General features: G+C 39.2%; 4 protein-coding genes across 11 annotated transcripts in view; 2 read left to right on the top strand and 2 right to left on the bottom strand.

The window, feature by feature from the left end:
• LOC137139163 (novel protein similar to vertebrate membrane associated guanylate kinase, WW and PDZ domain containing 1 (MAGI1)) overlaps positions 1 to 11,237 on the bottom strand; it is a 33,833-nt gene extending 22,596 nt beyond the window's left edge. For 4 of the 7 annotated variants that reach the window (XR_010916281.1, XM_067526029.1, XM_067526030.1 and 1 more), the window contains exons 1-3: positions 10,372 to 10,676; positions 2,496 to 2,785; positions 482 to 598 (exon numbers count right to left, since the gene is read on the bottom strand). Coding sequence is in view for 6 of the 7 variants with exons in the window: in XM_067526029.1 (XP_067382130.1) it covers positions 482 to 598; positions 2,496 to 2,785; positions 10,372 to 10,454 (490 nt within the window). In the remaining variant the exon portion in view is untranslated. Of the gene's footprint in view, positions 1 to 481; positions 599 to 2,495; positions 2,786 to 5,659; positions 5,778 to 10,371; positions 10,678 to 10,933 lie in introns of those variants that run through there. The other 3 variants (XM_067526031.1, XM_067526035.1, XM_067526032.1) reach the window with 3 other exon arrangements.
• A 619-nt stretch (positions 11,238 to 11,856) lies between these two features.
• Positions 11,857 to 17,474, top strand: gpkow (G patch domain and KOW motifs). Its single transcript, XM_067526423.1, has 11 exons — positions 11,857 to 12,076; positions 12,305 to 12,468; positions 12,909 to 13,054; positions 14,388 to 14,494; positions 14,764 to 14,968; positions 15,065 to 15,197; positions 15,644 to 15,830; positions 15,996 to 16,116; positions 16,505 to 16,574; positions 17,004 to 17,089; positions 17,189 to 17,474. The coding sequence occupies exons 1-11, from the start codon at positions 11,883 to 11,885 to the stop codon at positions 17,315 to 17,317; spliced, it is 1,542 nt and encodes a 513-aa protein (XP_067382524.1). The 5' UTR covers positions 11,857 to 11,882; the 3' UTR covers positions 17,318 to 17,474.
• On the bottom strand, positions 17,471 to 20,917 carry pqbp1 (polyglutamine binding protein 1). 2 transcript variants are annotated; one of them, XM_067526427.1, is made up of 8 exons: positions 20,812 to 20,873; positions 19,988 to 20,050; positions 19,778 to 19,845; positions 19,579 to 19,690; positions 19,159 to 19,259; positions 18,750 to 18,944; positions 18,615 to 18,672; positions 17,471 to 17,835 (listed from the first exon to the last, which is right to left on the bottom strand). In XM_067526427.1, exons 3-8 carry the CDS (start codon positions 19,842 to 19,844, stop codon positions 17,685 to 17,687), a joined length of 684 nt encoding a protein of 227 aa, XP_067382528.1. In that variant the 5' UTR covers position 19,845; positions 19,988 to 20,050; positions 20,812 to 20,873; the 3' UTR covers positions 17,471 to 17,684. The 2 variants fall into 2 exon arrangements, with proteins under 2 accessions (XP_067382528.1, XP_067382527.1); XM_067526426.1 differs by lacking the exon at positions 19,988 to 20,050 and having other exon boundaries at positions 20,812 to 20,917.
• On the top strand, positions 20,821 to 25,771 carry timm17b (translocase of inner mitochondrial membrane 17 homolog B (yeast)). Its single transcript, XM_067526428.1, has 6 exons — positions 20,821 to 20,961; positions 22,345 to 22,444; positions 22,538 to 22,601; positions 23,130 to 23,258; positions 23,362 to 23,472; positions 24,638 to 25,771. Exons 1-6 carry the CDS (start codon positions 20,936 to 20,938, stop codon positions 24,727 to 24,729), a joined length of 522 nt encoding a protein of 173 aa, XP_067382529.1. The 5' UTR covers positions 20,821 to 20,935; the 3' UTR covers positions 24,730 to 25,771.
• The last annotated feature ends 29 nt before the right edge of the window (positions 25,772 to 25,800 follow it).

The raw sequence follows: 25,800 nt of genomic DNA, 5'->3' as shown, positions 1-25,800 counted from the left end.
CAAACAAAGTAATATCCTGCAGTGCAGGGCTGGTGATTGCAAGGCCAATGACTACCACTGAAGATTGTTGCTGTGCAAAGTGATTGCATGTGTGGTATTTTCTGTCGCATTAAACTTGTTTTGAGATATTTCAGTTTTCTAACCAGAATTCCAATGGTGTGTCAAGTTTTTCGCCATTATTTGATTCAGTCACTGCAGTGCCACTTGCACACTTCACCACAAAGTGAGGAGAACAATTCTTCAGGCTTAAACACCAATTAACACCAACATATTCACATGGCACCAACCATGAGGTGTGTTATCATTGAATTAATGAGGTCAATAACCTAAAAAAGTTATTTATACCAGGATAAATAATATGATGAGCTCAGTAAAAATCAGCTTAATATTAGACTGATACATAAAACATACAATATAAAACTGCAGCAGACACATAAAGATAAGCTTCAAAGGTCAACACATTATACTGGAAGGGACTTACAAGGTACAGCACGCAGGTAGAGGTTCTCTCGGATGACCTGCTGAAGCTGGCTGTCCACTGAGCCGGGTGTGAAGCACTTACTCAGATACAACCTGAGATCCTTGCACAATGTGTGGCCTGAGGGAAGGGCAAAGAAACAGGTATGGCATGAAGAGATGTAAGCAGAATCACACACACACACACACACAAATGAATAAATAAATATAACAGCTCAGTAAGCATAAACTGTCTGATGATGTATGTTTACTACGAAATTTAGTTTGTAGCCTGTCAAATATCGAGTGGAGTATTTCCATTTACTCCTGCCAGTCATGATTTAACACTACCATTTTATAACCTTGGACTTTCACATTTGCACATGCCGATGGCCTACAGTATACACCATCACATACATAGTAGATCCTCAGCATAACATGGGTTTATTCTGAGAACCTCATGCATACATAATAACCTATACTGAAGCTAATAGCTCCAGACAAAACAGGTGAGGCTGTCACCACGGGAGGCTGAGCTGATCAGTGTGGCTCACCTTTCTCTTTTTGATCTCTTAACATCATCTCAAGTGCTTTACAGCCTCTGATGACAGGCTGTTATAAGCTGAGTGCATCTCAGTCTCGTTGCTCAGGCAGACTATGCCTGCACTCTTCCCAAGCCCTGCCTGGGTCTGTTTCAATTCCTCTGCTCCTTAGCAGACTGAATTTGCTGTGTGCTATTAAAAAAACATCACAGCTTTATTAGTCGAGACAGTCAACTGCATGCACGTATGACTGGCCACATATGGCAGCTGCCGGTAAAGGGAAATGAATCTAACTGGCTGTCTACTGGGAAAAGTGTCGGGCTTTTGTCTACCATGTTACGAAACAGCTGCTATTTTCTAGTCTGTTGAAGAGTGAAATTCAGACCTAAACACAAGCTCTCTGAAATTGAATGAGCTCACTCTATTTGGCTTTCACAACAAATTTGATATCATTACACACTGTGCAAACACATCCCACTTGGGCTTCCAGCGAAGTGGTAAGGTTAATGGCAATACAAAGATGGTCTACTAGGACTAGGGACCCAAGAAACACTGAAACTTTAATTGTGTGAAAACATTTAGAAGATCAATTCAAGAGATAAAACCCTTCGTTCTTTTACCCACAGATCACCAGCAATTGTGTAGAAAACTCTTGACTGCTGTCTGCCACACCAGTGCAGGCTGATGCCATATGTTTGGGGGTTGGAGCAGGGGTTGCTGTAGTAGTACTTGCAGTAGTACTAGCAGTAGTAGGACTAGAAGGAGGTGCAGCACAGCAACATTGTACATCAACCCATCCATCACTGTTCACACTACATGCAGTCAAACTGCCCACAGCGAACCAGGCAAACTATGATGATAATGGATCTACCAGCGGTAGAGGGACTAGTCACAAAGGTCCTCATTTACAGCCCTTTGGCCAAATCACCAATCAATCTAGCAAGCAAGGCCATCTGTTGCCAAATTCAGGTGACACATAAGTGAAATATTGCTCTTTTCTGAGCCAATCAAAGACATCCCTTTCCCCATCCCCCTCTTCTAAACATCAAGGCTCCTTACGTGTGACAGACAACTATATTGCCAGATTCTTGTCATGTGTCATGAGCAATTTTGACCTCGTACTCACATATTGACCGACGGCCTTGAGATATTCAGACTAATTGACGAGTGCAAATCAGCACAAGAATGCTCTGAGCTGCAGATTTGGCTTTTAAGAGTCAGAGAAGGGTTGCTGAGCAAGATTATCATGGATGACAGCTTGTACGCCAGTGTAACAGATTGTTTGGGTGAAGTCTGATAAAGCAAGTGCAATGGTCTGCAATATAAACACGTTAAACTGTCTGCAGTGTAATGGGACGACTTAAGACTAAAAGCATGTGGGTGATGGGTAATACATCCAGTGCGTGAAGGAAAGGCATGGCTATGTTCATTCCATTGAATGCCCAAACATTTCTATGAATAATTTAGAGATGGATGAGTTTGCATGTGGAGTCATACCTGGTGACACAGTTTTGATGCGGATGGGGTGGGGGCAGGAGTTGAGAACACCGCGGACATCTCCTAAGGTCATCCCTAGTACAGGTGTTCCCCCTATTTCTAAAATGATATCACCCACTGTGAGTCCGCCCCCGGGAGCTGACGTGACAAAAGGAAACTCTCCATAATCTGCTCCTCCGCCAACGGCGATCCCGAGCTCCCCCGATGAGCCTAGCAAGGGGACGAAGCTGTCCTGCACCTTCGAACGCCAATGTAGCTTCTTCACCGCCGTCTTAGACATGGCAAATGAGCTGGAGATACAAGAAAAAAAAGCAGGATTGAAGGGTGAGCAGAAGGTGTAAGAGATAACAAGCTGGGGAAAGAGACAGTGACTTCAAAGAGAAATTGTTGTGTCAGTTGTTGATGTCTAAAATCTGGAGAGCTGCAGTGGTTTACATCATCAAGAATAATTCCACCTTCACAAACATGGAAACTGTGCCTTAGTGTTATGCAAACATGTCTGAACACAGTACACAACAGTCCAAGGAAGCCGGTAGTCTGTCCACCAGCTTAGTTGTACTTACGTTATGTTTCCATCTAAACACACAACACGGCGGTTAGTGCACACTGCAGCACATCTACAATCACATGGGAAAATCCAGTTTGTGCTCGATACAGGTACTGGTCACTGAATTCACACACGTTTTGACAGGTCACCTAAGAACCTCTAGCTAGAATTGAGCTGTGATGTATTCATTGTTATATAGAAGCATGATACTTTCACAAAAATAGATTTTTCTCAACATATAGTAACTACTCTGTTAGTTTGCATGCTGCATTCTGCAAATTATATTCTCCAAAGAAATAGCAGCTACTTGCAGCTAAACCTTAAAGGCATTGTAGTTGTGAAAAGAACATGTTTTACTGCAAAAATGTGTCCTTGTAAACAGCTGTGCATGTGTGGGCTGAGGATGTAGCTGACACGGCGAAGATTTGTTTGAGTTGTCCGTGATGTGACAGCTGTAATGTCCAGAGAGAGCAGACAATGGTTCTTTGACATTATCAGAGCAGTGCTGTCACCTTGACAAACGGGACAGCAGGGACGTACATGGGTAACAAAGTCACACAAACAGGACCAACATGTGGACATTATTAGAAAAAAGATTTAAAATTCAGACATTTCCTTTATTGCCAAAAGTTAAGCAAAATGGGAATTTCATGCCTTCGTCTTTTATCTGTTTTAAAATGGAGAGTTAAAGGTAGCTATATTGAATTTTTAAGAGCACTTGGACCTGGTCAAGAAATAGTTGAAACCTGGAGTAAAACTTTAATGGTGCTGGTAGGGAGTTTTTGTTTACTTGGCCAGAACCTCAATTGCCCTGTTTCCAGTTCTAACAACAAATACAAAAATGTTAATGGAAAATCTCCACTTCCATTGTGGGGAGACGATTAGCAATCACACCTCGACAAGTTACAATGCTCCTAAAAGACGGTGATGAGCCCTGGCTGGGTGGGGACAGCCCTGAGCTAAGAACACTTAGCCCTAGTAGGGGAACCCTGAGTCCATTGGAACTTAAATACTGGAAAAAGAACAGGACATAAGTAATCCTGTCCACTTGACTGGTCATTCAACTGGCAGACCTGACAGGGATTCAATTTTTCTATCCTCCTATTCTACTGATTGCCTAAAGTCATGGGATCCCTGGTTTACTGGGATGGACAAATGATGAAGAAGAAGGCAGGGAGTGGAAGGATTAAAAGCTTTCAAAAAGCTGAAATAGCATTAGAATAAAAACGGAACTGAAATACAGATTGTTTCTTTCCTCTGTGAGCGCAACCTGAGAGAAGAGAGGTGCCACACAGCCTGAGGTTGGCACAGAACCCACTTGTTTGACCTTGCAGGATTTCAGCTCAGGCGATGTGTTTCAGACAGTGGAATACGGTTGAGCTAGTTGCCATAACCTCAAAGCCAATGCCAGTAACTGTTATCTCCCACATTTGAATAAAACACAATCAAATAGTAGCACAATCATGTATGCTCATTGCTTCATCCTTGCCAAACCATGCCCCCACTCCCTCCCTCTATCTACCCCACTGTGAAACCTTCTGCGGCAACAATGTTGACCTGTTTCCCCAAAGCTGGGCAGCCATCCGCCCACGGTCAGGCTACATCCGTTAAGTGTGTCGTGAGAGGAGAATAAAAACAAAAGCTGAAACTTTTATTATTTAATCACACTTATTCCCATGTGCATTAATCCTGAAATATACTTCTATAAGCTGTTAGTCTTTTCATGCTTTGTGTAAAGATTTCTCAGAATTCCTTGGCAGTGATGATTAAAATGCTAAAAATAAAACAACTGATAGGTTTGGGGAATTATATCTGAGTGAGTCTATACACAGTCGCATTGTATGTCTACATTATATGCTTGGAGGCAAAGTGTGTTGCCCAAGCTGTAGCTGTTGTCTTGACCCCATGCGTCTGATGGGGATTTAATGAGCCACAGCCTGTCAGGTCCACTGGAGCTTGGGCTCATCCCACCGCAGACACACACCCTGACACGGCTTTGCTCTTGTTTTGCTGTTGATGCTACAAACTGGCCCAGCACAGTTATCTTACTTCCTCTGTTAGAAACCTGATGATAGCAAGAACCATGTAGAACAAAAATTTTTTTGCCATGTTTGCATCCAATTTGAGTAAATCTATACGCCTAGTAGGTGTATTCGGTTTCATGTCAATCTGCCTCAATTGTTGTTAAGACATTATATTTCGGGGCTAGAATTGTGGCTAAAATCCACATGCAGCTACATTGAAATTGCATTTGAGGCTAAATTTACCTGGTACAAGGGTTTGTTCATCATCAGAAGCAACAAAAATGGTCAAGGAGTGTATAAAAAAGAAGTCAAAGTAGTGCAAACGTTTGGATCCCCCATGATGAATTAATAAACATTTTAAATTATTTCTGATGAAGGGACATCTGTACTAGCCAACTACGCATTAAATATTATTAAATATTTTTTGTTGAAAAAAATCTTTGCTTTACTCTTTTTCCAACTTCAAAATAAGGAGATGCAAACTTTTGCACCCATCCAACCCCACAGCAACTATTACATAGAGAGGACGACACAATAAATGGAATCAAGGGTATGTAACCCTATAAAAAGAATGCTCTATTGAGATTTCTGACCTTTAGGTTAGGAAAGAGATGACCAACACATATCCCGTTTCACTGATTCCCTCTCAACCAACAACCTGCTCAGGACCTCTACAGCTTGCAACCTTGGCCTCCCAGTGTAATTTCAAACCGCAGCAATCTGTCAATGACAAAACACACATCCTCTTGACTTGGAGGCTATTCTTAGATTTCATTTTTTTATTTCCTCGTCATCTGTTTATTCACAGAGCATCTGCTTGAGGCTATTATGTCTCAGTGTATCATATAAACAGCTGCATCACGCAGTGTTTCCTGTTTGAAATACGTCTTTTTACCGTTTGATATACAGAGCATACAGATTTTCCTTTCTTAGTTAATTAACCACAATAATTACATTTTCCACTAAAAGAGAGTCTAACTGTAATTTAAGCTTCATATTAACAAACCTTACATCACAATTGCTGCACTGTAATAATAGGTTATGGTGCAACAGCGCAAATGTGAAAATTCCAGGTCCTAAATGCAATTAAACTCAACCCAGTGATTAGACTGAAAAAGCTGGGGGTATTTTACCCCTGGCAGCTTATAGTCATGAGTGAAATATCTTTATTACAGGACAAATTAACTAAGTGGTTATTTCAGGTTAGATCTCGAGGGTGTTAATTTATTAAAGTTACACAGATGAGCTTTGCCACACTGCTTAATAATTCAAGTCAACTTGAAGCAACGAATCAAGGACAAGAGGGAACAGCATGTTTTAAAGGACAGAGGAAAAGGGTGCAAACAAAACACATCAATTAAGATGAGTGAATAATTGAGTTGCATGGAAAACAACTTGTCTTTTGGGGGTTTTCCAGCAGATTGGAGTCCAGGGTGCACACACTTCGTTTAGAATGGCACTTAAAAACTGTTTTATTAATCCAACATGATGCTCAACTTCATTTAGCAGGTCAACACCTAATACATTCGTTCTGTACCAAAAACCTGAGCAAGGCTTTATGGTGAAAGCAGTGACTGTCAGCTCTAATGAATCTCCCCATGTTCCTGATGTATATCTAGATGCCGGCCCTTATCCCCATCAAAGCTGTCTCTCAGCTGGTAGATCGCTCCCTGACATAATCGGCTTTGACCACAACAGAGTTTGTTAAACTTCTACAAAGACGGGAAACTTTTAACACAATCAGCTTTTGCTGTGAGATGCTGCTCTAATCTACCTCTGATGCTCTGAATGTCTAATTGTAAATGTTCATGTCAGCGAACAGCTTTTCTTGCATTACATGAGTCGGTTTGCACTCATAACAGCTTCTGTTGGTTTGACTTGCTGGAGCCATGCTCGCTCTATTGTCTACATTCTGTTTCCGCTCTAAATGAGGAGTACCGTAATGAAATTAGCTGTTCAATTAGCTCAGCTAGAATGCTCTATGAATTTATGTAAGCATATTTAGTATTTTATGCATGCTCACTGGAAGGTCAAAGCAGTGAATAGTTGTCTTTCCTAGATGTGAATTTCAGTGAATATTGATGGACTGACTGTGTGTTTTGTCAGCTCGAATGTGACCTGCATGCCTAATGGCTTCATTTGTTGGTCCTCCTGCAAGCACTTGGAGGGAATAAACAATTGAAAAGACTCAAGGTTCTTAATCAGTCTGCATATGCCACCAAAGTCAGCATCAGTGATGATTACATGATGGAAGGACTAACTCCTCTGTTTCTGGTCACTGAGAGGTAAAATTGGAGAGCAATCATAGATACAGGGGCCAGTATTACTTATATTATCACTAGAGGTAAAAAAAAAAATCTTTACATCAGTGTCATGGATAATTAATTTTAATATTAATCAAGCTGAGGACGGGTTTTTATACTGATCTAATCTTTCTGTCTGTGAAATGTCAAAAAAATGATCATAACAATTTCTTAAAGACTAAGGTATTTAATCACCTTCTATATGTGGCAAACTTATATTTCACAAACTATAACAAACAGCTATTCACATACTTAATTGAATATAAACAGTTAGAGAGTGACTTATTAATTAATCATATTATCAAATATACTGCTCCTAATCTTACAGCATCCTCCCATGGGTGATGTTGGAACTCACCCAAGTAGAGCATCTTAAATATCCAGTGACCTTAGTTTCAGCTCGACTAATAGACTGGTGGAATGGCATACAGATGGAAAATGCACAAGAGCACTGGCAACTTCACTGTCTTATCTGACATCTGTGCCCTGACCTCTCCCGTCCGAGCGTTTACACCAAACTGTGCAAGCAACATGGGGTGTACTAAAGCTCCGTGATGCTCACTCGCTCTTAAATCTAGGGCACGGGAGTGCTCAACACAAAACAGACAGCAGTGGCAGATTTTAAAAAAGATTAAATGCTTGTGAGTTGAAAAATATCTCCTGCCGTCATACATGTTGACATACACATTCACAGAAACATTTCTCTGTTACACACTTAATATAAACTCAATACATGAAAAAAGCTGATAAGATTATGTGGGATGAAAAGCACATTCACTATTCTCTGTAGACCCTCAATAAATCCAAAATCTATTTCAGTGTGTGATTTTGTTAAAGCTGCTCTTGTGCTGACGGAATGCAAAGGGACTTAGTGTAAGACTCAATTATTGTTGAACATTAGAGTGACACCCACACACAAACACACACACACACCTGACAGGATAACATCCTCTCAGTGATGTTCCCCGTTGTGGAATGGTATCTTTACCATCACGGGATTAAAGTCAAGGCAGGGGGGCACGGTTTGTGTGTGTTTCTTTGTCTGCGTCTGTGTTTTGTATGTTGCGTCTGCTCTTCTGAGCAACACCACTGTGACCACAGGTCCTCCTACTCAATCTGCCAGGACACATTACACCCCTTGCTGCGATCACAGATGAGCTCTCATCAGGAAGGGAGAGCAGTTTAATTAAACAGAGCCGATCAGCTCCTCAGCAATGATGATGGATAAGACGGACCAGAAATTGGGAGAGCGGGGAGAAAATGAGAGAAATTAAAAGCTGATAATACAGAAAATAGAGGCAGTGCCAGCCTCGAAGAAAAGTTCAATAAAATAGTAGAATTCAGAGAAAGGTGCAGCAACCTTATGAAAGAGTGGCTAAAATCATAATAACAAAATGAATTATTCAGAGGGGATGGAATAGGAGTTTCAGTTCACTATAATGAGCATTTTTGGGAGGTCGCAGTTTGGTAACCTAAGCAGGCCTTCCGGTGTTTGTGTGTGTGCCTTTGGGTGCATGTGTGAGTCTAAGAGAGATACTGCTGATTCAGTAGGGATAGATGAAGGTGACCCTTGCCTGCTCCTGCTGCCTGTCTCACCACCTGATATTGATCTTAGTTGCACAACTCAGATCTGACTCAAGGATACTTGGATTCACTCCCTTCGTGACATTTCAAATATGGCACAGTGTAAATTGTAACTCCCCACACTGTCATTGATTAGTTATCGATTTTCTAACTATAAGTCAGTGTCTAACCACTTAACAGTAGCTTGTCCAATCCAAACTAAATCTCAGCATATTAACTAGACAGGTGCATGAACCATGGCCCCAACAAAGGTGTGTTGTTGTTGTTGTTATTGTTGCTACTGAAATTTCATATCAGACTCCACATGAACTGTTGAGAACTAAGAATAGAGCAGGCTACAACTGCAGAATCCAAATGAATTGGCTGGGAGCAAAGGTTTTGGACCACAGATGGGAGACTGTGACTGCGTATCCCTGCCCTGTCAAGGGTAAACAGCCCTGCACACACACATAACCCAGTCCACACAGTTTTCAACACACCTTAAAACAGCACCATGAATATGCAAGATGTCGAAGGACACAGGAACTACATAATTAGACAATCAACAACTCCCCGATGACATGCATTACTATGACAGAGGAGAAATGCGCCTCACTTTATTTCCCTCTCTCGCTAGCAAAGAAAGCAGAGTCATGTTTGTACGTCAACATAGATTTCCACTTAGTGAGAGTTCAAACTCAGGCTGAGAACTGAAATCAAGGAGAATCGACACAGAATAAAACCAAAATCTCTGGCTTTGTTGGCATGTAAAGAAGGTGCTGGGCTGGTAGCTCAGGACGAGAGCAGCATGACAGCATGTGTGGACAGTCGAACAGCACATGTCTCTCCATCTTTTTCAACAAATGAATGATTAATAATAACAGCGTAACCTTGACTGTTCTCCAAACCCAGAGACACTATTAAGTCAGGGTCACACATCTATCACATTAAACAGGGACACACCCTAAACAAACAAACAGCAAAAACAACACACACACACACACACACACACACACACACACACACACACACACACACACTGAGCCTCAAGGAACTCCTGCACACATGCCATGCATGGACACACACCTGGCTGCAAACTACAGAGGACATTTAGTAACTGTATTTCTCATGGCAATATGGGCACAGGTGCAGTGAAGCCAAGCTTGTTTACATTTCATTAAGACAATTTCTGGAGCAAGAGGTTTGGTAAGAAAAAGGTCTTTTCAAACCCAATTAGTTGTTCTACACACTAACACACCTGATCACCTCTTGTCAGAGAAAGTGAACTTCATCTGTCTCATCCCTGAGATCTGCCCCTATCATCAAAAACACACCTTTTTTACTCACTCTCTCTCACACACACACAGATACACACACAGACACATGCACACTGCACACAACAGATTCTCAAATTTCTCATATTTAGGCAAAATACTGACCTGCCTTGCCGCTGACACACACACATTCTTTTCAAGCAGTTCAGCCTTTCAAAGAGGAGCCGTTTAAACGCGTCTATATACATTGATCCGGCTGAGGTTCAATAACAACACTGTACTTGAATAAATACAAGTTAGTTGATGTAAAAAAAAAGAAAAAGAAGAAAGAAGGAAAAACAAGTAGCAGTCTGGTGTGTGATAGAAGCCCCCAGTGTGGGGATGCAGTGATGAGTAGATGGTACCACCGTATCCGAGAGAAAGTCAGAGGCGATGTGCGCGGCTTACGGGATATTTGGACACTAGTGATGCTCTGAGAGCTGTGGGGATCTTGTAGAGAGAGAGAGAAAGAGAGAGAGGGGGGATAGAGAGACAGAAACTACACACATGCTGCGCACAGACTGACAGTTTCCAGTTTAGCAGCTGCTACAATGCTATAGGTTATACACAGTGGAGGATGGATAAATGTCATGGCCAAAGCGAGCTATTTTGACATGAGTAGTCAAATCGCTACCTGTTAAAAAAAAAGAATTCCTGGACTTTGATTTGACAATGGAGAATTTCTTACCTTCATGTTCGTTTTAGTCTTAATTTGGTCAGTTGAGCAGGATACTTAGTAAAAGACACGCATTCTAGTTGACTGTAGTTAAGCAGTCAACAAAAAAGACAAGCGTACGTAACATCGAATTGACCGGGGAGACGTGTCATTGAACTGCAGACGCGGTGCTTTCAGGGCGCGGAGCGTCAATTGGCGAAGATTAGATTAGATTAGATATGGGCTTTGCTTTCCAGTAGAAAGTGTGATCAGGTCGATGAGGCTTCTCAGCATTGTAGAGAAGAAACAATGATAAAAGCTAACTGACCAAACGTAGATTGGGAAGTTAGGGAGCACGGAGGGGAGGGAATCAAAAGAGTTAAAAGTACCGCCCCTTATTATTCTCGGCCTCTGTACCTGCATCAGCATCACTTTTCGCTGCTACAACCAGGACTTAAAGGCGTGAGATCATTTTGAAAATGTGAGCTTTTCGAGACTAATAAATAGAATTTAGCTTGTAAAAATAAGGTTATGCAAGGATCCCTTAAATGTTGAATGCATACATGTTACGCCTCAGTATTTTTTCTTTTCAAACAAAGAGTCAGAAAAAAAGTTAGGTTATAGCCATGAGATATTCGAATGTAAAATGAAATATAATAGTTAGAATATAATAGAATTTAAAGTAGAATACATTCTACAATAGAGATAAACTTGTCATGCTCCGACCTGTAGACTAAATTCACAAATTTTAATTTAACATAAAGAACATTTGTTAAATGCATTTACTCGGTTAGATATATAAACTGTAGGCTCCAAACCCTTCAGCTTTAGGACTATACTCCAAAGGGTTGGTTGTACCTTTAATACTGACACTTGACGGGAATTGTAGTCCTTCGCATGAGTAGAAACATGTCACCTTTAGAAAATTAAAACTACAAGTACCAGATTTCATTTCTACGACTCTTCTCGGCTACAAACAATAATGGCGTCGTACGGAGAAGATGCGGCTGCCTCCAAGTGTTCTACTTTAGAGGACCAAGGAGACCGAAAAACGACCGCAGTGTCGTTTGGTTTTACTAAAACAGTAAGCAAATTTAACCCCCCTGCTGGCGACTTTGTGCTCAATGAAGATGACAGAGATTATCTGACAGGAATTGATGGGAATGAACTGCAAAGGTAACGTTATGCTTCCAAAGCTAATGCTAGCTCAACATTTAACGTAATGGTGACGTTTCCGTGCTAATATATTTAGCGTTATAAAGTACAGTAAAATTTTGTATGGTGTTAGCAAAGGTGAAGCCTTTGTATATGTCATTTGATCTCAATGTAGTAGCATTACCCCATGTTTCTGTTTAGGGAACCCCTGGCTGTTAGCTTGCTAACTCACTTTAGCTTGTCTTGCAGTTCAAAACCGTCTGAAAAGCCCAAAGAGCTCATCATCCCTCTGATCCAGAAGAACCGATGGCACAGACTAGACAGAGCAGCCCAGTGCGAGGGCACAAAAACACAAGAAACAACCCAAGACGGTGACTCTGTGGAATCTCAGGCTGTCAAAGAACTCATTGAAGGTGTGTATGCATGTGTTTGTACCGCACGGTAAATGTACATATTCGTTCTTACTTATTGAAGTAAAAATAAGAAATATAATGCCAGGAACAAACGGACATAACATTTAAGCTTATTTCAAATCTTACTTTTTATTGTACCATGAGATATAGCATCTCATTTTCGAGGGGGTCCTAAAACACAAGTACAGAAATTACACAAACAAAATAACGAATAAGACATTAAAACACTGTTATTATATTATTATTATTATTATTATTGTATTATCATTATTTCAGTAAGTAACTAGAAAATGTACACCTAAAGAACTTACTCTGTAAACATGTAACTGGGATGCAGAGACTTTTGTCTTAGAATGTATGTGGATGACATAGTTTAATGTGTAGCTGTGTGTAGCTTTTATTACAAAGCCCCGTTGTTCTTCTTGATCACTTGTTTGTAGATTCACGGAGGCAGCTTGAGGAGTGGCAGAATGGCCCTCAGTCAGAAAGTAACCTGAACCTCACCATCCCGTTGTTGATGCAAAATAAAGTGCCTGAGGGCTTTGAGGATGGAGACCATGTAAAGGTGGACCTACGGCCTGAATCAGTGAGTATTGGCAAATAACAGTGAGCATGTCCCCTTACCCTGCTATGTGGAAAGAAAAGGATCATTTGTGATTAAACTTATGGATGAAGTCCTAATTAAACACTTGCATTAAAAAAAAAATTCCAACACAATGTTTAAAAACAAATTTCCTGAAATTACATTTTCACTCTTGGTGGACTGGAGGGATATAGTTACTAAAAAAATGTGTATCATAATTTTGTTAACGTTAAGTGAACGAGAGGACAATTAAGTCATAGAAAACACTATCAAACAACAGAGAAAAGGAACAGTAAAAAAAAAAAACGAAATTCTAAAGTAACCAAATGCCACTAAAATAATACATGTAAGGAACAAATTTAAGCGTTCAACCAAACCAATGAAAACATTTTCAAAGTCTGTGATAACTTTTGTTTTCTAACTTATAATATTAAACATTTCCCACGTATTTATCTACGTACACCAGAGAGATGCTCATTGCTTTAATTTGGTGAGGTTTAATTAACTCCGGTTAAATACTATACTCACTGGTATATGTAAAGATCACAATATAAACTGTTACAGAGACATTTTATTGAGCATGTGAAATTGCCTGACAGTACAAAATGTCTGGTAGACCAGTTACTTTGAATCACATTGAAATTTGAGTATGTGAAAGTGCTGACTGTCAGCTGAGAATATCACCCCTGTGTGCATGCACACTTGGGTGCATGGATATGGGTTCAGAGGACTTTGTCAGTACAGTAAGTCTTTGGTGGCAGACAGGCATCAACATTCTCCCCAGAGACATGTAGGCAACCAATCAGATCTTTCTGTTTCTTTTCATCAGAGACCTCACATGCCCTGTCACTGTCATTGCATATCCGCTTTCAGTCACTGTGGATGTGACTGTCAGAACACGAGAGTCAGGGAAACTTGCTCATTTTGTCCCAGAGCTCATTTTAATACAGTCTACCCTGTGACAGTGGCCTTCCAGCTTCCCTCAGAGGGAAGCCTTCAGTAGAGAGAGAGAGACAGAGATGAGCAGGACCAATGCTCTGATGAAGCCTGCTGCCTGGTGACTTTAGTCAGCCTGGCCTAAATCTGACAGCCTGAAGCCAAAAGGCTGAGTAACAACACAAAGTGCTTCTTCTCTTGTCAGTCACCACAACCATTATTTTGTGCGTTTTTGGAACTCAGACGTTACATAAGCACCTCGTTAATGCAGATGCACATGTTTAATGCAGATAGCGGTTTCTGTTTTTCTTTGGTTGTTTGCGCATTTATTTATTTTGTATCTGGATTGTATCTGTCTCAGGGTTTCCAAATGAATAATAGTACTAAATATGTTTTTCAGTCAACAGAGGCAGATTATGAGTGTGTTCCTGTTGAGGCTTATGGACTCGCTATGCTCAAGGGGATGGGCTGGAAAAAAGAAGAAGGAATTGGACGCACCTTTAAACAGTATAGACCTTCTTTTCTCCTAACTTAATTTTATTTTGAATCTACCACCACTTCTACAGGCAAAAAACGAAATGGCATCAGTTACATTTAATTATCTGTAACAGTATTATAGCCTGCAACAATTTTACTATGAATAAATATGAAACTTTGTCTTATTGTTATTTTTCAGTAAGGAGAAGCTATTAAATAATTTTTCTCTCACTCCCACAACTACCACTGGCCTATTTTACATCCTTCACCTATCCACCTGACTTATTTGTCTGCTACAGAAATGTGAAGCCTATTGAACACCAGCTCCGTCCAAAAGGTCTGGGTCTAGGAGCAGATCGTTCAGCGATAAAGGACCTGGAGCCCAGCAAACATCGACGTCCCCCCAAGCCAGGCGAGGAGCAAGAGAAGGAGGAGGAACTAGTGATGGGTCCTGGGGGCTGTGTGCTGGTGGAGTCAGGGGCACATAGAGAGCTGTATGGCAAGGTACAGTACAAAAGGGTCTGCTGATATGCTACATACAGCTACATCTTTATTTCTGTTTAATGTTTTTTCTTACTTGACTTTTGTCATGTCCTGCAGATTGAAGGCATTGATCCAGACAACGCTCGCGTTGTGATAAAGCTGGCTATTGGTGGCAAGACTGTGACAGTCAGCCAGTATGCCGTTAAACTTGTTGGGCGCAAAGAATATGAAAAATACAGCAAAGACCTTAGTGAGTAACAATGAAACAAAATATGAAAAGGCAGCATTTATAGAAAAATATCCTGGATGGTTTTTGGACTTTGATTTTGTGTTTGTTATTAGATTACATTGTACATCTTGTTTATTGGGGTTTTGAGAGACTGGTAGGCATTTTGCAATACTTTCTGACATTTTAGACCAAATACTAACCGAGAACATTATTGGCAGATTATTCTTTAATAGAATATATTTGCAGTATTTGTTGTGTAATGCACTGACTAGGACAAAGGTTTATCTATTTAGTCTAGTGACATTTTAGCCAAAAAAGACAGAAAACAGTGATTCAGCCACAGTTTGTTTTTCAGTTTGTTCAAGAATTAAAAACTTAGAACTGCACACACAACACTGCAGTGTCAGTTTTTGGGTCTTCATCACATGTTACTAAATGCGATGCTAATGATGCTGTTTTCACACCAGGTCGCCTCAGCAAAGCTCACAAAGACAAGGAAAAGCAGAAAGAAAAAGAGAGAGAACGAGAGAAGGAGCTTCAGAGGCGGGAGGAGAAAGGGAGGAGAAGTAATGGTGACAAGGTAAAACACAACGCTTCGGAAAGAGATGAAAAAGATGAGAGAAAGAGGAAACACAGAGAATCAAGTCAAGAAAGGTACATGTCCTGCTCTTTGTTTTACCTAAAAGGTGTCACTGCCACCATATGCTTTTACAGTTTTATGTTGAACAATGTTTTGATATCTTTCACATGGTACTGCAGTGAAGTTTCACATTTCTATGTATTGGCTAATAATTCGTTTTTTTCTGTGTTTTCCTCTAGAGAGAAACCTCCAGTAAAAGAAGCAAGGCGACTACCAGCTCCCCCCTCCTGGCTCCAGAGAGACTTGAAAGTTCGCTTTGTGGACAAAGCTTTTAAAGGGGGCAGATACTACAACTCAAAGGTAGAACCAGATACCACATGATCACAACAGCAGCTTCTCGCTGTTCAACTGCTAAACTTACTAAAGTCTCCTTAGTTGTATAAAATTGCTGTATTATAAAATTATAAGATTACAGATAACTGGAAAAATTAGGAATTTGTTTGTGCCATTTAGTTTAATCTCACCAGACTTGTTATTCAATTCCTTGTAAAATGTCATTGTATAGTACATCTTTGGGGTGATTGTTGAATAATTACATTGTCATGATATAGGAGCAAGCGAAAAAAATGGTAATAGTGTAGCAAATGTCCTGACCAGTCAGAAAAACCTTTGAGCAGTGTTTTAATAATTAGAAATGTTAGGTTTTTGTCATACAGCAGCTCTTTAGCTCAGTCTGACTTTTTTCCAGATGTGTGTCGAGGATGTTCTGACACCAACTACCTGTGTATGTCGTACTGAGGAGGGAAGACTGTTAGACGGTGAGTCATTAACGACATATTACACCGTTGTACAAGACATGTGCAAAGTTTTCTAAATGTGAAAATTACATTTTCATAGAACATCTTACTAGCTAAGGAATTATGAAAACCAAGCACCAAGGCAGTTCTTCCTACTCGTTAAGTCTTTTGTGTGCCGCACGCACCTCTTGATAAAGCTCTCAAAAAGCATTTGTGGAGGGTAATGTAAACAGACAGAATTAGACCAGGAGCTTTACACCCAACACATTTACTGGTTTTCGGGAATTTAAAGTTATAGCTTGCTAGTTTCTTATTTCTCCAAATCAGGTTGTGTACAGATTTAACAAGATATACTGAGTAATATACGATTAGATGTAATTTGTTGGATGTTATTTACACAGTGTAGAAATATCTGCTGATTTTATTTCTTGTTTTTTTTTTCCCTGCCAGATGTGAAACAGGACATGCTGGAAACCATTGTCCCAAAAAGTGAATGTGATTCTGTAATGGTTGTACTGGGTGAACACAAGGGTCAGGTGAGCAAAAGATTGTAATAATCTTTCCTTCAATGTATGTGTACTGGTTTGATTGTGGTTAACTATTGTTAATCACTGAATTTACATTTGTTTGTTTAGGTCGGCCGTATTCTCCAACGGGACAAGAATAAGTGCAGAGCAATGGTCCAGCTCGACCGATACGAGGAGAAAGTTTTCACGATGGACTATGACTCCATTTGTCATTATTTAGGAGCAGCAGACCACTAACCTATCTCTGCCCTTATTTCCAGTCGTTTAAAAAAAAAAATCCCATCAGACCCTAAATGTTTAACATAACAAAAATGTTTTTTCTTAGATTTTAAAATATTGCAATTTTGTAATCAAATGTTAAAATAAAAAGAAGAGGTGCAATGAGTCAAGTTCACAGTAATCTCTAAGTTTATTAGCAAATGATGTCCTCCAATGACTATTAACAACAAGAGTGTCACTCTTTTTGTCATATAAAAACATATTTACAACTGTTTGCCATATTCACACATTTCACAATCACAATAATAAGGAAGATGTTAATGTGTAAAAGCAATGAGTAAGATATGAGCAAAAGGAAGACAAGCTGTGTCTTGTTGAGCTAAGCTTACTCCTTGGGTAGCTGGTTTGCTGCATTAGCCCGAAGCACAGCTCCTGGACTGGGGTATGGCCGCTGCTGGAACAGAGGCCCTGCTGCGGTGGTATCTGCACCTGTCTTTGCCTCGTTACGTTTAGGGAGGCCACTTGACCACGAACCCCTGAAAAGATGCATATTTCTTTAATAAGGTATTTGACTTAATTCAATGTGCTTGTACCTTTTAAATGGTGCACTACATGGTAAATAGTCTGCACTTAGTGCTTCTCTACCTTACTGGTACCCAAAGTGCTTTACGGTGCTTCTGATTCAAACATTCGCACTCACAATCACACACGGGGGAGCTGCTATGCAGCTGTACTGCATAGTAAGTAAGTTAGAGTTCAGGGTTTCGCTCAAGGAAACTTTGACACATGACAGGAGGAGACAGGAATTGAATCAACAACCCTGGGATTGATGGATGACTGTTCTACCTCCTAAGCCACAGTCACTCTCGATCAATTTACACATTCATATAAGTTTACAGTCTTATTTAGTACTGCTTAGCACAGTCAAGTGCAGAGCACTTGGAAAATCAACAATTTAACAAGGACATCCATCTGAACATAGCCACCACTTATTTTAAATAACAACCTGCTAGAATTTGAGAGGACAGTGAAGAAGAAAGTTGCAGTGTTTATCAAGCTTGGACAATACTAGAGTTGTGTGGGCTTTCTCCCACTATAAATAGACTTGCAGAATTGGTTTGAACCCCCCCTCCAACCCCATCCAGTGGGAGCTGCGATTGACTCCAGTCTCTTACCCTCACAGATGACCAGAAAAAGCTAATGGATGGATTTTTTTTTCAGTCTGTCAATTTATATAATTATGGAAGTGCAATACTGAAATGCTGGTGTACATGTTCTAAAAAAGGTTTGATTATCAGTACTGTAAATACTGCACCTTGGGGCATCAGAATAAGCACTTGGATCCATGGGGTCCATTTCATCATCTTTTCTCCCTGGAAAAAAAAAAATCTGTTTATATAAAAAGACCCATTAGTATAACATGCTACTATGAAACAGGTGTAAACATTACCTCTTTTATTTTTGTTGTATGGTGCTGTATCATCTCTCCTCTGCTTTCTTCTGTCTCTTTCCCTCCCATCATCCCTCTCTCGGTCTCTGTCCCGGTCCCTTTCCCGGTCTCTCTCTCTGTCCCGCTCACGTTCTCTCTCTCGCTCTCTGTCTGGCTTCTCAAACAGTCTCTCAACTCTGTCATCTCCTCCATCAGCTAAACAAATAAAATACATGCACAAAATAAACCCCTGCAATAATTTGCCAAAAACATGCTGCAGTCTGTCATTACTTGCCAAATGAGGCTCAGTCCTGCAATAATGTGCGATTCAGATACAAAAATAGCAGATGTCCATGGTGACAGGATGGCAGTGGTGATTATAAGTGCATTATCCAAATCTTAATTTTTAGATGCTTTAATAATATCATACCTCTTAGTTTCTTAGCAGGTTTTGTTATGATTGCAGAAGGGTCATTTGGGGACAGCCAGGCTACTAAATCTGTCTCCACATTCCAGTAATAAGGAAGTCCACTGTGGATTAAAGGAAAAAGAAAATACAATAGATGATTTTGCAGACTTAGTAATGATCTATCTTGTGCATATATTAATGAATAATGTAATTAGGAAGTTGTCTGACTAGAGATGTTGCGCGTGAGTATGCTGAGGTGATTAGTAGTTAGTGTAATGTAGTACGTGTAATGTAGTACTCATACACTCATTAAAGATAACACAATAAGGCTTATTTCCATTGTAGTGTTCAGACAAAACAATAAAACAGCCATACAGCATTTAGGTTTGTGAAAATGTCAGTCAATAGCAAAGATTGAATGCAGAAAATACTTATACATACCAAGCAGGGTCAAACACTTTGTACCAGTTTGGTGGTAAAGTTTCTAGTCTTGTGGCTTCATAATCTACATTGTTGTCATCGTAGTCTTCTGCAATAATCTCCTCATCTGCTTCTGGATTCATTGGATGCAATAAAATGTTAGATGACCCTTAAAAGTATAGTAAAATGAAAAATGTCTTATTTGGACATTTTCTATTACCTTGCTCTGCTTGTTTGACAATCCCTCTCTTGGCCAAGCGGGCTAGCAGCGCTGGAGGTAAAGGCATTCTGAAATGAAGATTGATATATGAAGCAAGGAGGAGTGTAAATCTTTCTGTATACACCTATTAGGGCAGCTGGAGGCTAGGAATCACAGATTATACATTTTGTCAAAAAAAATTCTAACTAATTAAAAGCAAAAAACAGTAACCTTAATCTTCCATCTGATATATATCAGGGCTGAAGGTATATCTGCTTTTCTGTGGACCTACAACTGGCAGATTAAAATAAACAAAAACATTTTCTACTAGAGTAATTAAAAAACAACAACAACAAACAAACCCAAGTTCTAATCTTTAGTGTTGTAAGATTAAATGATTAGCTGATTGATCAATTTGTCAATTGATCTGAAAATGAAGGAAAAACAACGTACATAAGATATTACACAAGTGCCAAAACGTGAACATATGCTTAAATAAAACACATTTGTGCACTGATTTATCACTACTTGTGTAATTTGAGGAGATCATCAACAGACCAGTCAATAATGCATTTTAAAGTTCATCATGGGTTGCAGGTCTAGTGATGTGGAAAGCATTAAAAATATTATTGAAAATAAATGTACCCACACAATGGGACAGGATAATTGGAAACCCCTTCCCTGCTTGTTTCATTGAAAACCAGGCAAAGCAGGGGTCCTTGAGGAGCAGGACCCCTGCTCCAAATTAAAATCTTGGTGGCCGAGGAAGCTTTGCTAGTGGCAACGAAGTGATTCGCTGCTCATTTCATCGCCGTAGATAGCAGATTTTGGTTATATTTATTTTTAGTTTTGCTACTTTATAGCTCCCGGGCGAAAACAGGAGCTTGTATTTCTTACGTTACACCACTTTTAGCTAATTAAGCCTAACATTTTCTGTATAAATTCACCCTGAAACAATCCTCTTGACAAATTGAAGAAATAAACAGACTTACTCGTCTAGGAGATCATACCTAAAATAAAACACACATAAAGATTGCAAATTGCTTTGTCTTTACCTGTTTTTAAAATAATCTCTTCTTTGGTCGTCGTGCAGAACAAACAACGCGACTGCCCTAAAAAAAAAACAGCAATCTCCGCGCACAATGATGACGTCACACGGTGTCGTTGACGACAACAGTCATGGAGGAGTACGTCCGTGAACCGTGGTAAGCTTAGTTAGTTGGTAACATTTATCTTGCTCTACGTATTCAAACTAGTTAACGTGGGACTTGATCTTGTCTTTTTAATGTTATATCCAGATTGGGAGAGGGGACTGAGATTTTCTGTGGGTTAGCCGGCGAGCTTAGTGAAGGGTCAGGGAAAGTTGGCTATAATGTTACAGTAGAGTTAACAGTAACGTTAATCAGTATGAAAACAGAAATCATTAGTTTAGTCTTTGATATAACATTAGCTGAAAATTTTAGTTTTTTTAAAGTGATAGCTAAAGGTATGGTAAGCGAAATTTCACAAGCAATAACTGGGACAAAGTTCAAAACATTATTGGTGGAAAGAAGCTAACGAAGTAGGTTTACTCAAGTACAAGTTTGAGGTTACGTGTAGCCCTATATTTTTACTGCTTTTAATAGGGGAATGTTGTACGTTTTTACTCTACTACATGTATATGACACCTACATGGTAATTTGCACATCAAGATTTTTCATTCAAGAAATATGCCAAGTTTATGAATTATGATGCACCGTTACAGATTAAACTATCCCACAGTTGAAATTGGGAGAAATGAAATTATTAGTCAATTCACCAGTTAGTGATTATCAGAAGAATGATCAGAAGCGCTTTATAGTTAATTGAGAATTTAAACCATCTTACGTTTGATGGTTCCCATTAATATCTGCCATTTGTCTTTGTCTTAACATAATAAATTGATTACTAATAGGTTTTGAACTGCTGTTCTGACACACGACATTTGAAGACATTACTCTAGGATCTGGGAAACTCTGATGATTACTATTTATGGATATGACAATACTCTTTAGTTAAGAGTCCCAATTTTTTAACCTTTGCAACTACTTACAATCTTGGATTGCTACTTACACATTAATATTAATAATAATCATGCCTTAATGTAGTGCTACTAAGGAAATTATTATGACTTATGTTATGTTCATTTAATATTTGAAGTACGTTTTGCTAATGCTTAATTTTACTCAAGGGATATTTTCGATGCAGGACTTTCAATTTATCATTTAAAATTTTTATTGTTGCCACATTCACGTAAGTAATAGATCTGAATATTTCCTCCACCATTTTAACTAACTCTAATTGTATTTTTATAAACACAGTTTTTCAATTGTAGTTTTTACTATGTTCTCTGCATGCTTTGTACCACTGCGGTATTGCAGTCTGGTTGTATATAGTACTTGGAAAAGCAACAAATGCTCATTTTATGAAGTTGCAATAGTATGATATTTTTTTCATTGATAATTGTTTTTATTCAGACTTTAAGAGCAGCATATAATAGTGCACATGCAACAATAAACCATTTAAAGGGGTTTAAATACAAACTTACTCTACTTAATGTGTCCCTGCAGTCCCTGGAGGATAGTAGATGACTGCGGAGGTGCTTTCACAATGGGTGCCATTGGAGGAGGGGTGTTCCAGTCGATCAAGGGCTTTCGAAATGCCCCTGCAGTGAGTTCAAAACATAATTGTTTGCTCTCTGACTTTTATAATTTTTTTATCATTCACCTTAAAAGTCAATCTATCCTTACTTGAATATTTTAGGGTGTCGGACACAGACTGAGAGGCAGCACAAGCGCAGTGAGAATAAGAGCCCCACAGATTGGAGGTACGGAAACGTGACTTGTGAATCAAATGTTCACTCCACCTTAATTGTACAAGAGTTTAAGTGTATCATATCATTTTAATAATGCTACAATGTACAAGGTAGTGCTAGAATTAGACTTGAAATAAATGCACTCTGCTCCACCAAGCCCTCTTGGTCCTGCTTTACTATGGTCTGCCCAGCAATTCAAGTAGTCGTTACAAAATTGCAATAAATAAGAATGCTCCAAATCTCATTAACAAAGCGTAAATAAATGAAATTCCCCCTTAGGTCAGTGAACCATATTGAAAATCTTTTAAAAGTATATATGAGACTGGGTCACAGGAGGCTTTAACAGCATCTTTCCACATTGAGAGTTTTAAAACCTTTTTCTATTTAAAAAATAAATATCTTTAACATATTTATTTGTAAATTAATTTATGTGTATGTGGGTTCTCAAATGCGTCTATTTGAATTCTTGAGAGTCACACAAAAGCACACATTCAGCCAGAATTATTAATTCTCACAGGTTTGTCTTTGATGTTTTTACAGGTAGCTTTGCTGTGTGGGGTGGGTTGTTTTCCACAATTGACTGTGGGCTGGTTCGCCTCAGAGGGAAAGAGGATCCCTGGAACTCCATAACAAGTGGTGCACTGACTGGAGCCATTCTGGCATCACGCAGTAAGAAGAAACCCATGTACAGTAGTACTGACGTTACCAACTAGCTTGACTCCACCTTCCTGCATCACTGTATCAGATCAGTGAAACACCTTTTTACCTCCAGGTGGACCATTAACTATGATGGGCTCTGCCATGATGGGGGGAATTTTGCTCGCTCTGATTGAGGGTCTTGGGATCCTCCTAACTAGATATACAGCGCAGCAGTTTCAGAATCGTGAGTAAAGCCAACTGAGTTTTGCAAAGTAGTGTGCTTTTAAAGAAAATCATTTAGTCACTTAAAGTAGTCCTACTGTGTTTGGTGTACCTAAGCCACTCAATCCTGCAGGGAGGTTTGGATGAGAATTCTTAATAACTTTAGGCAGCGAACAAGCAAAATCACTTACAAAGAGACAGGAACACTTTGATGGTTATGTAGCATGGACTTTATGCAATAAGCAGATGTTTCAAAACGAGTGTGCCCTCTTTGGAGTCCATGGGCTTAAATGACAATTTCCCTAATAATTATTTCTAAAGTTCTATTGGTTGTGACATTGTCTTTGTTTTTTCCTCATATATTTAAAATAACATTTATACATACTGGGTCTTTTTTTACCAGTTTGACCTTTGTGTATGATCAGTGAATTGTTGCAATTATGTTGAATATATACGGTTCCCAAAGGACAGTCATTTAGACATTTATGCAGTAATATCAGGTAGTGTGCCGTAGCATTAGGGAGTTTTATCTTAGTCAAGTCTTATATTGACATATGCAAATTACAGCTGTAATAGTTTTAGAGTTTTGTCATGTGCTACCATTATAGCTATATATATAGTCTGAAATATTTTCTTTTTCAAGCTATGAAGAAGGCAATACAGTAAATGGTAGTCTGTTTTTTTTACCACTTATAATTTATTAAAAAGTAAACCTTTTGTCTTTAGCACCTTTTATAAACAAATGTAACTGGCAAAAGGTACATGTTTCAACAGTTACATGAATAACTGAACATAGAGAACATATAGATTCCTCCAGATGTATATATGTAGAATTTTTTAACTGGCTACTGAATTAAATAGCAGGGTTTTGATGTAATCTATTAAGAACTAATAACAAAAGTTTAAATCAAAAGTGGCTTGTGGTCTTGTCTAATTTGAGACACAGCTCGAAATATTAACTCTGAGCTTTGTGGGAAGACATTTTCCTGTGACATGTGGGAAACTAGCTGATGTAAAATGAATGAGGCAGTCTGAGTGTGATGCAGAAAAAATTATTTGACTATGTATAGTATAATCTAAGAGATGTGTCCCTTTTTAGAAAATGACTAAGCGTCATTGATGAAGAGGATGCTACCGCAAAAACCTGAGAATCTAAGCCGTTTTTGTGTCTTCTTTCTTTCCTCCAGCTATTCCCTTTGCAGATGACCCCAGTCAGTTACCTCCAAGGGATGGTGGTCAGCAGCAGCAGCAGCAAGGGACAAAGGAGCAGTTTCATTAGAGAGAGGGCAGGTGTGGACACAGTGAGTCAGACCACAGAGCAAGTGTGTGGGAGAGGGGCACAACATGATGCTACAGCAGGTATCGCGATGACCGGGAGATGGAGTTTCTGGTCCTATAGTGGTGTCAACTAGTTTCACCATGTGTTCATACCTCAGGAGCAAATTACTTTAAGTTTTAGCCAGAGCTGAATGTTTGTATGTGAACAGGGAACCTTCTGACGAAATCATGTTTGCACCTTCAACAACAAGCAACATTTTATGCAAGAATGGTTGTTGTAACATTGCTGTGACGTTTTAGGATTATATATGCAATTATAGAATTTATATATGAAGTCATTGTAATAATTTAACACCTAGGGAATATTTAATAATTGAGCATCCAAAGTTTTATGTTTGTATGTATCGGTTAAATATAAAAGACATTGTTCCAATGACTGAAAAGTGCAAACCTAGTTTTGTGTCTAGTGGTAATTACATTTTTTCAGTGAGGGTGTTTTTTGTTTTGGACGGTAGTAATCTTTGAATTATCTGTCAGCTGAGACAATCAACTCAAAAAGCTACATGTGTTTTTCAAATGATGTGTGTGTTTTAAATGAATCTGAGCCCAAAAAAAAACTCATTCCTTTCTTTTTCTGTCTGCAGTTTCTCCTTCCCCTGGCAGCTTTTGTTCCTTTGAATCCTCATTGAACAACTGTGATTGTTACAATGTAAAATGGATTAGCACAAGCCGTGTCTGCAATGCTGAAAAATATGGATGAGTTCCTGGGAATTATTTATTGGACCACTAATTTAATATACTAGCTAGTAAATAGCCAGTTACCATGCAGCCCCTTGTCACATTATCCATGAAGCACTTTTTTAAACCCCATCTCTCTGTTTTCTTAAACTTATAGCATCTCCTGCAGCAGATAAATGGTAAAGCATAATCCATTTTGCAGTTTAATTATGCATAGAAAGGATGTTTATATTATGTTTTGTCTTTATTTATTTATTGTGATAAAGTTGATAAATCAAACCAATAAAGCTATCAATGTTATTGACCTGAACTGATATTTTATTTTTCTTCTTTC

The sequence above is a fragment of the Channa argus genome, chromosome 13 (assembly GCF_033026475.1).
Source record: "Channa argus isolate prfri chromosome 13, Channa argus male v1.0, whole genome shotgun sequence".
NCBI lineage: Eukaryota > Metazoa > Chordata > Actinopteri > Anabantiformes > Channidae > Channa > Channa argus.
Note: the sequence above shows the minus strand (reverse complement) of the source record. Positions and strands in the feature narration are given on the sequence as shown.

Coding starts and splice junctions, on each gene's coding strand:
- gpkow (XM_067526423.1), top strand. CDS start 11,883: ATGGCGTCGTACGGAGAAGATGCGGCTGCCTCCAAGTGTTCTACTTTA. Junction 12,077..12,304: donor GATGGGAATGAACTGCAAAG/GTAACGTTATGC, acceptor CTTGTCTTGCAG/TTCAAAACCGTCTGAAAAGC. Junction 12,469..12,908: donor TGTCAAAGAACTCATTGAAG/GTGTGTATGCAT, acceptor ACTTGTTTGTAG/ATTCACGGAGGCAGCTTGAG.
- pqbp1 (XM_067526426.1), bottom strand. CDS start 19,844: ATGCCTTTACCTCCAGCGCTGCTAGCCCGCTTGGCCAAGAGAGGGATT. Junction 19,260..19,578: donor AAAGTGTTTGACCCTGCTTG/GTATGTATAAGT, acceptor TTTAATCCACAG/TGGACTTCCTTATTACTGGA. Junction 18,945..19,158: donor ACCTGCTAAGAAACTAAGAG/GTATGATATTAT, acceptor TTATTTGTTTAG/CTGATGGAGGAGATGACAGA.
- timm17b (XM_067526428.1), top strand. CDS start 20,936: ATGGAGGAGTACGTCCGTGAACCGTG. Junction 22,602..23,129: donor AAGAGCCCCACAGATTGGAG/GTACGGAAACGT, acceptor ATGTTTTTACAG/GTAGCTTTGCTGTGTGGGGT. Junction 23,259..23,361: donor AGCCATTCTGGCATCACGCA/GTAAGAAGAAAC, acceptor TTTTACCTCCAG/GTGGACCATTAACTATGATG.